Source organism: Talpa occidentalis, unplaced genomic scaffold, assembly GCF_014898055.3.
Source record: "Talpa occidentalis isolate TD23 unplaced genomic scaffold, MPIMG_talOcc4v2.1 talOcc4.15, whole genome shotgun sequence".
Taxonomy (NCBI): Eukaryota; Metazoa; Chordata; class Mammalia; order Eulipotyphla; family Talpidae; genus Talpa; species Talpa occidentalis.
Window position 1 is genome coordinate 40,073,032 of NW_023601543.1, and position 17,391 is coordinate 40,090,422.

Genomic DNA, 17,391 nt, shown 5'->3' on the forward strand with positions numbered 1-17,391 from the left:
CTCCCGCCCCCCCCAGCACTCCTGCCTGTCATATGCCTGGTAAATCTAAATAAAAAACCTGCAAAAGCCATTGAGGACTCTGACTCCTCCTTTACCCGATCTGCTGGATTAGAAAACCTGCTCTGTGGCCTGTCCTGACCCTACACCCCTCCCATCCCTGCAGGGCAGTTTTTGAGGGATTACCTCAGCAAGCTCTGGGCAAGCTCTGGAAGCCACCAGATACTTTCCAGGAGATTGAGTTCTCTCACCAATTGTTTTCTAGACTATCGGGCCAGTGATGAAGCCTGGCCTGGCTCAGCCTGGCATCTCTGTAGTCTCTTCTCTTATGGCGGGGATGTGCTTTCCTTGCTATTGCTGGTGACAGAGTTCTCAATGTCCTGGATTGAATCTGCACCTACATGTAAGCAAAGTTCCTCCAGGGACATTCACAGAATTCCCTCTAGTACCCTGAGTGGTAGAGCCTCAGCCGACTCTGCCAGCTGAGGTAGTACTCTCCCAATCATTCTCAATTTCACTTCCTCCCACTCGTTTCCCTCAGCAGTCGTCAACCTTAATTTGAATTCTATGTGGGACAGTACTGGCACTCTGTTTAGGTACTTCTGAATCTTCCTTTGAGCAAATATTTTTTTTTGATAGTTCCTTTCAGGAGAGAAGGTGATCCCAACCTCTCTATTCTGCCATGTTCTGTTTATTTTTAAATTTATGCTGGCTTTTGCTTTAAAACTCTAGTAAAGCATCTCTGGATATCTTTAATTCTATATGTCATCACATATGACTTCCTGAATCAGCCAAGTTTTTCTCCTAGTCATATCTACATGTTGATACAAGGATCCCCTATATGTCTTTCCATGGGAAGGAATGAACTTGGAAAAAAAAATCTTAGGAGTGCTTATAAATATTTGTTTTGTTGTGCTTTCTGTGATGAAATGTCAGTTACCAAGAGGTTAATACTTCCACTAGTATTTATCCAAATAATCTCCATGACATAACTATTCAGAAGTAAAAGAGAAAAACTATAAAATCCTATTTTTTTAAGGGTTAGATGTGGTGGTAATCTAAGGGGATTATATTCTAGATAATTTATGCTTGAAGTAGGCACATACCCTCTCAGCACAGAGAGCTTTTAGGTAAAATTTTTTGCCTGAATTAATTTATTTTATTTTTTTCTTACTCATTTTATATTATCTATTTTGATCATAAAATGAATGCATGTTGTCTATAGTAAATATTGAGAAATACATTGAAATGTATATTGAATGTATTGAAAAATACGTTGATATATAGATTTCCTACCAAAAATGACAAACATTCTTAAAATTGGGGTTATTTTTTTTGACACTCTTTTCTCTTTGCTTACACCCAGAGAGGTGTGTGTGTGTGTTTATGTGTGTGTGTTCAAAACAAGGTTTTTACGAAATTGGAAATGTACTGTATTTATTGTTGTGCCCAATGTCGACCAGTGCAGCCCCCAAGGACACACAGACAGCTGATGCAAGAACACAAAGGAGTTTATTACAGGCTCGAGTCCGGGCTCACGACATGCACCGAATCAACGGCAGAGATTGAGAACCCCGAACAGAGGAAGCAGGGGTCTTTTTTTTTTAAGATTTATTTATTTATTTATACAAGCACTGGGTACAGTCAGAAGCACAGGAGGGTGAGAGAATTCACCAGAGCCAGATCGGGGAGCAGAGCAGGCAGAAGGACCGAAGTACACTGTTGAGAGGAGCAGCGGGCAGCAGGAGAGGTCTGCGCGCCATGTGGGCCCCTCCTCCCATGGCCGGGGAGCATCCGGGTATCGAACTGGCGCTGCAGAGGCTGCGGGCAGCTTCACAACCCAGCGCTCAACCACTGTGCCACCGGGGAGGCCCAGGAAGCAGGGGTCTTATATAGGGTCACAAGCAGGCACAAATTTTGAAACAAGCTGGCAATTACTCATTGGCTCCTACAAAGGCATTTTGGCACGCATGGTTATAGTTTCAAACTGATTGAATGGTTAGAGATGATGTCCCATTTATGGATAAGACTGCCCTCATTGGCTACTGGGGTGGTCTGCTTTTTCATCACCAAGTGGAGTGAGGGTTGTGACTGTTGAAACTATCTCTGGAATGCAGCTGTACAAGGACTAACATCAAGATGGAGGATATACAAAATGGCGAAACCTTGGCTAAGCTTGGTTCCACATTTATTGTTTCATATCATGTATTCAAAAATTTCTTTAACACTGTTGTTTTATTACAATAAGCAGTACATGCTCATTATAGAAAATATTTAAATATAAATTTTGGTTTTCTGCATAGGAGATTTGGCTGGGAGTGAGTTACTATGCACATATGGAGAAGTAAAAATGTAATCCCAAAGTTATATAGACATGTAAAACACTGAAAAATTCATTTGAAAGAATTTAAACATAGATGAGCAAATGGAAGAAAATAATTATCAAAAATGTAAAGGTAGACAAAATGAAGAAAAATAAAAATTACCTAAAAATCCATTACAAATGTTAATGGCAATGTTTTGGAAAATATAGCTGTCTTTTTTCTATAAAAATGTGAACTTTTTTATTTTACAAAATTAAGCCCTACCTACATAGTAGAGTTTGTTGTTGTTTTTGGAGTGTGTGGGTTTGGAGTGTGGGGTCCCTGGGTTCACTCTGGGAAAGGTTTCACAAGAGCTCCCGTTTCAGTGACGTGCGGCGAGTTTCTCCATGAGACAGAGACATTAGTTATATTTAAAGGGCAGGTTTATTAGGGAAGGGATAAAACAGTTAAAGACACTTGCATAGACACACGTGGGTAGGAAGAGCCACCCCAGAAGGGACAGGTTTGCTAAGAGAAGCCTGCATGGTTGCAGGCTGGCATCCTTGACAGGTCACAGGCAGGCAGGAAGCTGCTGCCCTGCAGAGGGAGAGAGTTGGTGAAAAGAGGCTCCTGCATAAGTCACAGGTGGGCAGTGGGAGTGCTGCCCAAGCCTGTGCAGAGACTGAACTGATACAGTTTGGGAGGGGCTCACTCCTTGTGAGTTGTCAGTTGGTTGCTAATTTTGGATAACTGTGTAGAATTTAAAAGGGACTGAAGATTCTACTAATGGGCTCAATCTCTATATCTTTACCTTTGGGGTCTGTTGGGCTCAATCTCTGTATCTTTAGACTGCACCTAAGGATACTAGTGTTGTGCTTGCCTGGGGATATTAGTTTCTGCAAATGTGACCATTGTTATGCTAATCTCTTCTGCCCCCACCTCCTTGTGTGAGCCAGGTTTCTTGTCTTGACACACCTCCTTTTTTAGTTTTTTTTTCTATTCTTGTCCTCCATCAGGGTTTATCATCAGTTTTTCACTTACTATAAGAAATATAAAAAATATTTTCTTTCTTATCAATTATTCACTTCATGTTTCCATATGAATTTCAGCAATATTTATTTTCTTGAAGAATGTCATCGAGATTTTTATTAGAATTGCATTGGATCTGTAAACTCTTTTTGATAGGATGGCCATTTTGATCATTTTGATTCCTCCAATCTATGAGCAGGGAATAATTTTTCCATTTCTTTTTGTCTTCTATAATATTTCTTTTAACAATGTTTTATAATTTTCCTTGTATGGGTCTCTCAACTCTTTTGTTAGGTTTATTCCCAGGTATTTAATTATTTTTGGTACAATTGTAAATTAAATGTTATTTTTTTAACTTTTTCCTCTTCAGAGTGATTGTCTGCATATAGGAAGGCTACTGATTTTTGTGTATTGATTTTGTAACCTGCTACTTTCCTAAACTTGTTTGTTGTTTTATTTAGTTCTGTGGATTTTTTTATGGTTTTCTATATATATTATCATAGCATTTGCAAACAATGATATTATACTTCTTTCCCTATTTGGATTCCTTTTATGTCTTTCTCTTGCCTAATTGCTCTGGCTAGGACTTCCAGTATTGTATTGAAAAGCAGTGGTGAGAATTAACATCTTTGTCTTTTTCTATCTTAATGGAAAGGATTTCACATTTTTCACCATTAAGAATGATGTAGGCTGGGTTTGTCATATATGGCCTTTATTATGTTAAGATATGTTACTTTTATCCCCCATTTTTCGAGGAAATTCATGATAAATTAATGTTGAACTCTATCAAATGTTTCTCAGCATCTATTGATATGATAATATGGTTTTTATTTTTATTTTTGTTTATATGGTGAATTACATTAATTGATTTTTGGATATTGAGCCATCCTTGTGTTCATGGAATAAATCCCAATTGGTCAAGGTGAGACACAGGGCAAGCTAGGAATTATGCAGTTTTAGGGACAGTGCAGGAGGGGACCTCTGAAGAATTTAGGGAGGCTTCAGAGATAAGGACAACCAAGGGAAAGTAACCAATTCCACTAGGAAAAACAAACATCCCAGAACCAAGGACAACGTTGTTAATGCTAGTCCTGGTTTCCTGTGTTGTTAATGCTAGTCCTGGTTTCCTTCAGGCGGTAAAGGGAGGCAGAGATTGGAGAAATGGAGAGTGGTTTAATTTATGGACGCATTAGAAGGGCAGCTGTTTAACTTCAATGCAGGGATGCCCATCCAGAGGACTGGGCCATAAAGATAAAGATGCAACAAATGGGGAAAGAGAAAGCTGTTGGATAAGGAATGTGAAGATCCCCCACTTAGTAGCAAATTAAGTGAGACAGCCGAGAACTTACCAATCACAAAGAAACTGGTGGAGCTTTAGAATAATGAGGGGAAAAAGGTATATATTCCCTAAGACACAACTCCACTTTGGCTTCCTTGCCCTCCAGGCCTGGTTCCCTGGCCTGGGAGTCCCACTTTATTTCTGTTCTTTTTCTCCTCAATAAACGTTTTCTTTCTCTAAACAAATCTGCTCTTCTCGCTTGCTTGCCTGAGCGTCTGAGAAGTTCCTGCTGCGGCTTCGTGAGACACCAACCGTGGGGGTCTAGTGGCCGGGGCTCAGCGCTGCCCTGCAGCCTGGGATCAGTTCCTGGCTGGGAGACTAGGCCTGACAATTCCGGTATCAAAGGTGTATAATCTTTAGATACATTGTTGGATTTGGTTTGCTACAATTTTATTGAGGATTTTGGCATCTGTGTTTATTAGGGAGACTGGCCTGTAGTTTTCTTTTTTTGTGTTTTCTTTGTTTGGTTTTGGTATTAGTATAATGTTGGTTCTATAAAATGTATTTGGTTGTATTCCTTCTTTCTCAAATTTTGAGGATAGGCACCAGTTCATCTTTGAACATTTGGTAGAATTATCTTCTAGAAACGATCTGGTACTGGGCTTTTGTTTTTTGGGAGGGTTTTGGTTACTGTTTTAATTCCCCTGATTGTAATTTGTTTATTCAAATTTTCTATTTCTTCTTTACTCAGCTTTAGGTGATTGCATAATTCTAAGAATTTGTCCATCTAATCTATATTGTTGAACTTGTTTGCATATAAATGTTCATAGTCATCTCTAATTTTCCTCTGGAAACTTCTGTGTCTATTGTAATTTCTCCTCCTTCATTTACGATCCTATGTTTTTTAATTTTCTCCCTCTTTTGCTTTGTGAGCCTAACTAGAGGTTTTTCTGTTTTGTTTATTCAAATACCAACTTTTAAAAAAGATATTTATTTATTTATTGCATAGAAGAACTGGGATGTAGGCCAGAGGTGCAGGGTGGGTGAGAGGTTTCACCAGAGACAGTGTGTGAAGCAGAACAGGCAGATCCACTGAAATACACTGCTAATGGAAGCACCAGGCAAGACAGGAGAGGTTGCTGTACCATGTGGGTTAGCTCCTTCAACAGGGATCAAACTTGGTCCATCAGTGACAGCACTGATTCTAACCCCTACATCCCCAGGGAGGCCCACAACTTTTGGTTTTATTGATCTTTTGGACTATTTTTTATTTCTATTTCATTTATTTCTGTGTTAATTTTTTATTTCCTTTCTTCAAATGGTTTTTGGGGTTTTTGTTGTTCTTTCGGTAGTTCCTTGAGATAGGAGTTTAGTTTGTTAGGATTCTTTCTTGTTTCCTGATGTGGGCCTGTATTGCTATATACTTTCCTCTTAATACTGAATTTGGTATGTTCCATACATACTGAAATGTTGTGTCCTCATTTTTATTTGTCTCAAGGTATTTTTTAATTTCTTCTTTGATTTCCTCATTAGCCCACTGGTCTTTCTGTAGTGTGTTGTTCAGTCTCCTTGTAATGGGGCAGTTCCTTGCTTTCTTTTCATAGTTGATTTTTAGTGTGATGCTTTTATGGTCAGAGAAGATTCTCGGTGTGATTTCAATCTTCATGCACTTGTTGATGCTTGTCTTGTGACTCAGTATGTGATCCATTATGGAGAATGATCCATGTGCACATGAGAAAAATGTGTATTTGGGTTTTTGTTGGCACGGTGTCCTATACATGTCTGTTAGACCTATTTGTTCTAGATCTTTATTTAGGGCCATTTTATCTTTATTTTTTTGTCTCCTTGATCTATTCATTTGTGAGAGTGGGGTGTTGAAGTCTCCTACCACTTATATCTAATTTCATAGATGATAGTGTTAGGGGGAAAAGGATGTCCTAAATCTAATTCCATACAGGCTTTGTGGACTCCACTCCCCACTCCAGACCAAAACCAAAAGACACTGGGAACTCCAAATCCCATCACCACCAAAGGGAAGGTTGCTGGGACCTGAGGGTGGGGTTAAGCAGCCAGGTTTGGTATAAAGCCAGACATGTGGGCTTTGAAGGGGTCCCCCATTTTGGCTCTCCGCCAGCTCGCAGTGTCCGGCCAGCTCTGAGAGTGTCTTTGGGTTTCCAGGTTAGCGGATGGGGTAGGACGCATTAAAGACTTTATTTCCCTATTTTCTCCCTGAGTTGTACATTTCCTTAATTCCTTTCCCTTGTAAATAAACCTTTTATTAACCTTTTGTGTGTGTCTGTAGTGGAGTATTCATAAGTACCTTTTAAGCGCGCGGGTGAGGACCCACAGCCAGGCAGCCCGTTTTATATCGGGGTTGCCCCATAACAATAGTAACTGCTAATATATTTTGGTACTCCCTCATTTGGTAAGTATATATTGATGAGTGTTATGTCTTCCTGGTGTATTGTCACCTTCATCATTATACAGTGTCCACCTATGTCTCTTGTCACCTTTTTTAGCTTGATATCTAACCCTGAATAGCCAGCACTTTCCTGACTAAAAGGAAAAAGAACAGAGGTATTACACTCCCAGACTGAAAACTATACTGCAAAGCCATAATAATAAAGCTGCATGTTATTGGAAGAAAAGCAGACACGCAGCCAATGGAACAAAATTGAAAGCCCAGAAATAAAATCGCACATATGTAGTCAACTAAGCTATGAAAAAGTACTAAAGAATATACACTAGAAAAAGGAATGCCTCTTTGAAAAATATTGTTGGGAAAACTGGGCTGCCACATGCAAAAAAATGAAACTTGCTTACTCTCTAACACAGCACACATACAAACACAAAAACAACAACAACTAAAAATGTAGAAAAGACTTGAAAATAGGACCTGAAACCATAAAATAAATAGAAGAAAACATAGGTAAAACATTACATTACATGGGCCTCCCCTGGTGGCACAGGCAGTTGAGCACTGCACTATGAAGCTGTCCGCAGCCTCTGCAGCGCCAGTTCGATCGCGGTCAGCTGGCAAGGGTCCCACATGGCTCGGCAGACCTCTCCTGTCGCACCCACTGCTCCCCTCAGCAGTGTATTTGATCAGTCTGCCTGTTCTGTTCTTCTGTTCCCTACTCTGTCTCTGGTGAATCCTCTCATCCTCCTGTGCATCTGGCCTGTGCCCCGGTTCTTGTAAAAAACAAAACAAAACAAAACATTACATTACATAAACCTTAGAAACATCTTTGAGGACTCATCTCCATAAGCAAGAAAAATGAAGGAGAAGATAAACAGTTGGGACTACATGAAACTAAACTAAAAAGCTCTGTACAGCAAAAGAGATAGTAACCAAAACAAATAGCTCACAGAATGGGAGAAAATATTTGGACACCATACAACTGATAAGGGACTGATATCAAAAATCTACGAAGAGCTTACACCACTCAGCATAAACAAGCAAACAACCCAGTCAAAAGACAGGCAGAAGAACTATTTATAATAGCTAAGCTATGGAAACAACCCAAATGCCCAAAAATAGATGACTGGATCAAGAAGATGTGGTACATATACACAATGGAATATTACTCAGCAATCAAAAAAGATAAACTCATGCAATTTGCAGCAACATGGATGGAGCTGGAAGGGATCATGCTCAGCGAAATAAGCCAGAAAGAAAAAGAAAATTACTGGATGGTCTCAGTCAAAGCAGGAATTTAGAAAACCTATATAAGAGACCAGGAAAAAGACTCATTACAATAAATAAAAATCAAAATCAACAAGCAACAATAGACCAGAGTCACACTACAGTGGGGAGGTGGGGGACAGAGAAGAGGGATTAGGGTCAGAAAAAGGGGGTGGAAATTGTATGGGGAATATAACCAAAATGAAAATGCATACATTATGCAAAAATGAAAAATGATTAAGAACTATATAAAATAAAATTATTTTTAAAAAGACAGGCAGAAGAACTGAAAAGAAATACAAATGGCCAAAAAACATGAAAAAAATGTTTAACATCACTTATTATAAGAGAAAAACAAATCAAAACTACAATGAGATAACAGCTCACACCTGTGAGAATGCCCATATTAGTAAAACTAAAAACAACAAATGATGTTGGATGATGTGGAGAAAAAAGGAACTCTTACACAGCTCATGGGACTGTAAACTTGTCCGGCCACTATAAAAGCTGTGTGGAGTTTCCTGAAAACATTAAAAACACATATACCATGAGACCCAGAGATTCCATTCCTATGAACCTACCTAAAGGACACTAGAATACTAATTTGAAAGAAAACCTGCACTCCTATATTTACTGTAGCACTATTTACAATAGCCAAGGTATGGAAATAACCCAAATGCCCCAAAACAGATGAGTGGGTCAGGAAGATGTGGTATATATACTGGAATGGAATACTACTCAGAAATCCAAAAAGATAAGCTCATGCAATTTGCAGCAATGTTGATGTAGTAAGAAGAGATTATGCTAAGCAAAATAAGTCAAAAAGAAAAAGATATATATCAGGTGGTTTCACTTATATGTGGAATATAGAGAATCTGAACCAAGGGTCAGGATAAAGGCAAAACTTGCAAGCTGACCATTGATCTGAGTGAGGTATACAGCAGGGGAGGGGTAAGAGAAGGGGTCAAAACAGGGGAGGGAAGGATATAATGGAACTGAGATATTTATAACAGGGTGCTATGTTGTTGGGAGAGCTATGAGGGCTACACCTGAGGGGCGAAATCAAATACTGCACAAAAATTAACAACAATGTGAGAAAATAATTAAGTAAATTCAATAATAATAAAAAGCTATTCTATTTCAGGTGTAGTGGATTCATAACATTTATTGCAGGGATAGATTGAATCCTCAATTCTTAAGCATATGGGTTGCTTACATTTTTTTAATTATAAATTTCACCTTGCTTTCCATCCTTGTATTTGTACCCATCCACACATATTTTCTTGTAATACATTAGAAGTAGAATTGTTCTCCAAATCATATATAAAATGAATTTTTATTTGTGTGCTTTTATAGTAGAAATTGATACCTAAGTGATCTAAAAATAAACATTCTCAATGTGCTCAGAAATGAAAAAAGTTAAACCACTTTTTTTCTACAGAAGAGTCTACTGAAATTGTTCCAAATGAGGCAAGGGCTCATAAGGAGGAGGACCACCATGCAGTATCCACAGATAATGTGGTATGTATTTTTTGAAATTATTTCCTCATTACATGATGGATTTCAGTGATAAGGTTTCCAGTTGGTAGCAATGTAAGCATTGTCAGAATAAAGTATTGTTCTGCTTCAGAAGTGAAAGCAGAGCTGTTGTCAATGAAGTTGTATATCTTTGAGGATATAATAAATGAAATTTATAGAGCTGTCATTTGAAGGTTTTTTTTTTTATATATATAGGAGCTTTGCGAATATAAAAGCCTAATGCTTACTACACATAGGACATTTTGTACATAACAAGCTATTTTTATTCAACACATTTAGGAACAAGCAGATTTCTTCTCATTTGACAAATGGCAAGATTAAAAAAGAATTTAACCCGAGATTATGAAAGAAGCCTTTGTTAGTTCTGGGACTTTTCTCTAAGGATTCCTGACTCCAGGTTCTCTGTTCAGACCAAACCTATCCATACTGTGTTTGGAAAATTTTCTTCTTTCTAGTTAAGTTGGACTCTTCTAGTCATCTTAAAAATCGTAGTGGAGTATAGACAGCATGAAGCAACTGAATAATGACTGTGTATGAATTAAACTGAGTTTTGTGAAAAAGTCAACATTTTTGGTATATAGAGATATTCTCTAAGCAGCTACATTAGAAGCATCTATTTACATTTTGACAGTATTAAGTAATACAGAAATAAAAATGTAATAAGTCAATCATAAACACAAATGTTATTGTGCTTTTGCTTTTGAATAAGTGTTTTGTGCTTGATTGCAACCTTCAAAAATGGCCCCTCTGTTTTGTTGTTGTTAAAAAATGGCTGTAACTTTGAGATTTATCATGGCTTCTATTGCAAGCATTATTTATCTGAAACTATAACTCTGCCACATCTCCTTAATGAAAGTTGAGCAAATAATATACAGTTCCATTTTTTCATGTTAAACATCAATGATATATAACAGTGTTTTCCACGGGAAGAATATGGTTTAGATTTGCTTTGTATGAATTCAGTTCTGAATTAAGCTCATGTTTAACCCTTCTGACACAAAATTCAGTATGCATATAGGAAAACAAGCTTTCCAGGCAAAATCATGTTTTCATTAGATAATGAACAATAATGGTTTTCTAGAATTAATCGTGCTGACATTCTTAAATTCCACCAAGTAATAATGTCCTCTTCAGTAAACTAGAATTATATAAATTACGTACAATTATTTAAAAATTGAAACAACCTTCCCCTAATGACATGCTCATTTTTTTAAGGATTTATTTATTTATCCAAGAACTGGGGTACAGTCTGAGGCACGGGAGGGTGAGAGAATTCACCAGAGACAGAGCAGGGAGGAGAACAGGCAGATCTACTGAAATTCACTGCTGAGGGGAGCAGCAGGCAAGGCAGGAGAGGTCTGCCACACCATGTGGGTTTCTCCCTGGCCGGCCAGGAATTGAACTCATGCTGCAGAGGGTGCGGACAGCTTCACAGCATGGCACTCAACCCGCTGTAGAATTTGAAATTGAGTTTTCTAGTCAGCAAAATATATGGTAATTAAAAGTCACAAACAAATATGGAATGATTCTATTTGATATATTACTTATGAGTACATGATACCATAACTCTGTGACCTGCAGAGTTCTGAGCCCCCATGGCATGCTCATTTTTATTTTTATTTTTTTAAAGATTTACTTATTTATGCACACAAGAACTGGGATACAGGCCAGAGGTGTGGAGGTGTGAGAGGATTCACCAGAGACAGAATGGGGAGCAGAACAGGCAGATCCACTGAAATACACTGCTGAGGGGAGCAGCGGGTGAGACAGGAGAGGTCTGCTGGGTCGTGTGGGTAGCTCCCTGGCTGGCCTGGAATCGAACTTGTGCAACAGAGGCTGCGGATAGCTTCACAGTGTTGTGCTTAAGCCCTTGCACCACCAGGGAGGCCCCCGACATGCTCATTTTTACCTGAATTTCTCTGCATTGATCTCTCCTGCAGCAGACATTTGAAGATAATGAATGAAGTCATGGTATTGGGTGACTCAAAATCACTTAAGTACCTAATTGTTCAAGGGCAGTTGATTTACAGAGACAAAACTCCAAACGTTCAAAGATTGATACATTCTGCCTGTAACTTTTGAATGCCCCCAGTTGTTTGTGCATGGCAAATCACCAAGACATATACGATTTATTTATGTGCGCAAATCTTTACAGTGGCATATAACTTCATGCCATGGGTTGTTCAGCTCTTTTTTTCCCAAAACCAATTCAAAAAGGTAGAGAATCTAAAAGACAACATCAAACAAAGTGCATTTGAGGTTTGATTATTGTCAACACATTTAAACCCCAAGTTTATGGTGATTATAGTAGAAAACAATACATTAGATTTATCTCTAGGCAGCAGTAGATAGCAATTTTGTTGCAGCTGTTCTCTTGGCTCAGAACTCTGCAGGTCACAGGGTTTTGGTATCATGTACTCATAAGTAATATATCAAATAGAATCATTCCATATCTGTTTGTGACTTTTAATTACCACATATTTTGCTGACTAGAAAACTCAATTTCAAATTCTGCCTATGACATATTTCTATTATTGTGCTCATTCTTAAAAGATTGACTAGTGACTAACTCAAGCTTAATTTTTAGTTTTTAAATTTTGGGGAGGTTGACAGAGTTTAAATGTTTAGAAGTGTTTTTCATATGCAGAAGATAAATTTGCAGTTGATTTTGTCTTTTGGTTTTGCTTTTATTAAAGTCAAGTTTCCATGATTAAAGAACTTACCTTGCTTTCATGTTTGCAGCTTATTGGTCATTCTTTCCTTCAGTGCTAAGCCGTTTTGTTTATTCATGTGATAGATATTTAATTAGTACCTACTGTGTGCAAGATATTTTATAAACTATACTGCACCTTAAGTTTAGCTTCTCTCTCCCTCCCCCTCCCTCTCTCTCTCTTTCTCTCTCCTCTCCACCCCCTGTACTGCCCAATGATGGAAACATGTTGCCATATTATTATGTAATAAATGTCTGCTTCCAATTCTCTAGCTAATGAAGTGCATTAAATAAGTGAATTTTTAAAAAAATGTATGTAATATTGTAATGTATGCCATAATTTGACATTTTACATTAGAAATTTTTAAATGTGGCATTTACAAAACACCTTCTACCAATTAGATATGCTTACCATTAAGTATACCAACCTTATAGAAAGTAAATTCCCTGTCACTGGAGGGCACTAAATTTAAGTAGAATTTGAATGTCCCTTTTTTTCAGGGATATTGTGAAAGAATATATTATATTTTCTACTTTAAATGTATTAAGATAAGTTACTAGTTACTAAGCAGTCATCAGTTAATAGTAGAGGGAATTTGCTAAGTCACACACTGAAGTTAACATTGAGTAGGTGACTTATCAGAATTTATTCTGAATTACTTAGTCTAGATAATCCCATCACTAAATTGAATACATAAGCTGAATATGTATATTTTCAATTTGTATATGTTCAGTTGAGTGAAAATATGATGATCGGACATGTTTATAAAAACCTCTTGTGTGTTACAGAAAATAGAAATTCTTGATGATGAAGAAAGTGACATGATAAGTAATTCTGAAGTAGAACAGGTGAATTCTCTCTTGGATTATAAGGTAAAGGCAATTTCAAATTCTGTATTTATAAAGGAAGATGATAAATGAGGCAGATTTTTATAGTACCCATAACTTACTTATTTCATTTCTTCTTGGTAAATTAAACATCCCGGGTGTCTGTTTTGACTGTCTCAGGCAATTTGAATACCACTCAAGGTACCGGGCATTTTAATTAATGCTGGCTGCTTTAGTGTTTATGGTTTTAAGTAGAGAGTTGGCTGACACTATGGAAAGCTGTGTGAAGGTTCCTGAAAACACTAAAAATGGATGTACCATATTACCTAATGATTCCACTTCTAAGAATCTACCCAAAGGGCACAAAAACAATAATTAAAAAGGAAACCTGCACTCCTATGTTTATTGCAGCACTATTTACAATAGACAAGACAAGGAAATAAACTAAATGCCCCAAAATAGATGAATGGATCAAGAAACTGTGCTATATATACACAATACAATACTACTCAACAATCAAAAAAGATAAACTCATGCCATTTACAGCAACATGGATGGAGATGGAAGGGATTATGTTAAGCTAAATAAGTCAGAAGGAAAAAGATAAATATCACATGGTCCCACTTATATGCGGAATATAGAGAAACTGAACAAAGTGTTAGGAAAAATAACAAAACTTGCAAGCTGACCATAAATCTGAGGCATAGAGCAGGGGAGGGAGGAAAGAGAGGAATCAAAAGGGGAGGGAGGGCCTCCCCGGTGGCGCAGTGGTTGAACGCTGGGTTGCGAAGCTGCCCGCTGCCTCTGCAGCGCCGGTTCAATCCCCGGCTGCTCCCCGGCCACCGGAGGAGGGTACCACATGGCGCGCAGACCTCTCCTGCCGCCTGCTGCTCCTCTCAGCAGTGTACTTCGGTCCTTCTGCCTGCTCTGCTCCCCGCTCTGGCTCTGGTGAATTCTCTCACCCTCCCGTGCTTCTGACTGTACCCAGTGCTTGTATGAATAAATAAAATAAATCTTTAAAAAAAAAAAAAAGGGGAGGGAGAAGAGCACAATGGACTGGGTAGATTGGTCACTGGGGCTATGTTGGTAGGAGAAATATGGGGAATATATCTGAGAGGTGAAGTCAAATACTGTACAAAAATTAACAATGATGTAGGAAAATAAATATTAAAAAAATGAAGAAAGAAAAGGAAACAAAAAAATTGGCTGAGCAGGAGTAGATATTGACAGAGCATGGCAAAATAGAGCAGTTAATAGTGGTGGTTAATGTGAAACATATGAAATTCTTTTATTTTAAAGTCAGTGTTTATTTTTTGTCCAAGACTCTTTCATTTTTGAGTTAGCACTCCTCCATTTTATAATAGCAGAATATTTTTTAACTTTGTGTCAATTAGTATTTTAAAATTTCTTTTTACTGAATTATTTTTTATTGAATTAATATTGGTTTACAACACTATATGATTTAGGGGTGTAGGTTCATACTTCTTTGGATGTATGTTACCATACCACACCCACCACCAAGGCACTCATAGTTCTCCACCATGTTCACTTTTGAATTGTGGTAAAGGGAAGATTTTTTTCCAGTGGTCCTTGCCAATTTTATCTTTTTAATTGTAACTTCTGAAGACCTCTTTTAAATATAATATAGCTATTTTAGGAGATGTTTCAAAACAATCTCTAAAACAAGTATCAGATGAATATAAAAAGAGTTGACCTTTTCTGAATGTCATTTCTTACTAAATTGACAGGCTAACTTTGACAGCATGCTATACATAATTTTGTTTTTATTAAATTTTGACATAAACTATCAGTCTATGTGTCAGTTTGTTTACTGAACATATGTGTAAGTGCTATTCATTTGTTAAGAAGTATACAAATTTACTAGGTAAGTTGGGTACTTTCTGAAATTTTAGCCATACAGTCATGTTTTTCCATACACAGATTTTTTTCTTGGAATATCATAAGTGTTCAAAGCAGAAACCAGTAATAAATGTTAAGAGAAAATAACATTTATTCAGAAAAGATAGCAGCTGTCATTTTCCCAAAATTCTTTTCAGTTTTACTATAATTGAAAGTTATGTCATTCAACAGTCTGTTTTCCAAATGCTCATAACATGTCAAACTTTAAAATAGTGAACACTGTCCATACAGAAGGAAACTATCTTTTGAAATTTATTTGCTAATTTGTCAAAGAGCAAAATGCATTCCACTACTTAAACTGTATTTCCAACTAATAGAATTATAAAGTTGATTCTGGAGCACAATAGATTTCTAATTTCTCCTGCATGGACATATAATATTTCTAAATGCCCAGCAAAGGATTAAAATGTTTCTGCAAACCACCAGTTGGTATAAACAATGGAAAGTACAAATGAAAGGGCAGAGTTGCAGTTTTTAAATGTTCCACTTAGTACCCAAGCAGGTCAGATACTGTTGGATCCATAACTCAGGATTCTTTCCAGGACCTTACCCTTCTGAGTGGCAGCCTACTTGAGCAGAATTTAGGGCTGAAGATTAGGTTAGGGCAAAATATACAATCACAAAATGATTATTAACATTTCCATTGTACTCTAAAAGATACTTAATGATGCAGTGTTTTCCATTGTGATAAATGCTGTGAGAAAAATGGTCCTTCATTTTCCTTTTAGGGAGGTTTTTAACACATGACCATCCTACATAAATTTCTTATTAACTTTCAAAAACCAACACCTATATAGAAATTACATCTTTTTATAATCATCAGTTCCCTCCATCTGTGAATTTAATGCTAAAGAAAGGCTACAGGAAACCTCATATCAGTTCTGATTGCTGATTTTAGGATGCTCATTTAAAACAACTGTATTAGTATAAAAATTTAATTTTTCTTCAGTGAACAGTTATGCTTTATTTGAGTACACATGCTAATATTCCTGTTTTGAGATCAAAATCACTTTGTTAGTTTCTCAGGTATATTTATCATAAAGTTCTTGAAGGAAGAGACTTACTCATCCCTGTGTTTCTTGATCAAATGTTCAGTAATTACTTTCTGAGTGAGTGGATATATTAATTAATTTATTCTTGCTAGTACTTTTTATACTATTATGCAAATATCCATTTATATAAAATCAATTAAGATCAGAAGTTGGATCATTATACAATTTTTCCTATACAAGAGTCTCCCATTATTCTTGGGATTCATTGTAGCAAAATGTAAGAATGTTTCCTGTATGCATCTGAGAAATATTAGTATGCAACCATCAGTATTAAGTCTGGGCGTAGTAGAGCTTCTGATTGAGACATTTTGCTAAAAATCCATATTTCTAGGAGTTCTAATTAACCCAACATGCTTATGAGACAAGTTGGTGTGCTCATTCCCTGAACATGAGTAACTTTCATAAAATAACACCTTAGGTTTGGCAGCCAGTGATAGCCTGTTTGGAGATCAAAACTCTAGTACAGGTGAAGTCTCAAGTGTTCCCTACAATTATCTTGGAGAATTGACAAAGTTTATTGGGAATGTAGGGAAGATTTTAACAAGAAAAATGAGTTTAAATTTCGTTTTGTGAAATTCAGTAGCTGATATTATTTTTCTAGTTCCTCTCACAAGCATTCCATTTATGTAAAAAAATCACTAAAGTATACATAAATTGCTGCTTATAATCTAGGAAGTGTTTAATAGGATTGCAAAAGGAGCTCTAAGAAGAAAATGTGTGCAAATTAATTTTCTTAAGGCTGTTTATATTTTCCAAACATTGCATAAATACTGAAGAGGAGGAATTTACGCATGAGAAATTAAATATCCGAATCCTAAAAGATTCTTTCTGACTTTTGCAAATGTGAATTAATGTCTTTAAATTTTTTTTCTAATGGATTGTGAGTGCAGCTCAAAAGGACTCTGCATTCAAATGAGACACTACAACTAATGATGGTAGATATCTCCTGTGTTCTTGAAAAAGACTTCCTGGTCAGTAATTCACTAATACTGCTCTCACAATGAATACTAAAAAAAGATAAACTTTAGAATTATTCTAATGCATTGTGG

At 37.0% G+C, this 17,391-nt stretch overlaps 1 protein-coding gene across 1 annotated transcript in view; it reads left to right on the forward strand.

Annotated features, from left to right (window-relative positions):
• Nucleotides 1–17,391, forward strand: part of HDX (highly divergent homeobox) — a 123,029-nt gene that overhangs the window by 98,336 nt on the left and 7,302 nt on the right. Inside the window, exons 6-7 of the mRNA XM_037512224.2 lie at nucleotides 9,735–9,814; nucleotides 13,332–13,415. Of these exons, the coding sequence (XP_037368121.1) occupies nucleotides 9,735–9,814; nucleotides 13,332–13,415 (164 nt within the window). The remainder of the gene's footprint in view (nucleotides 1–9,734; nucleotides 9,815–13,331; nucleotides 13,416–17,391) is intronic.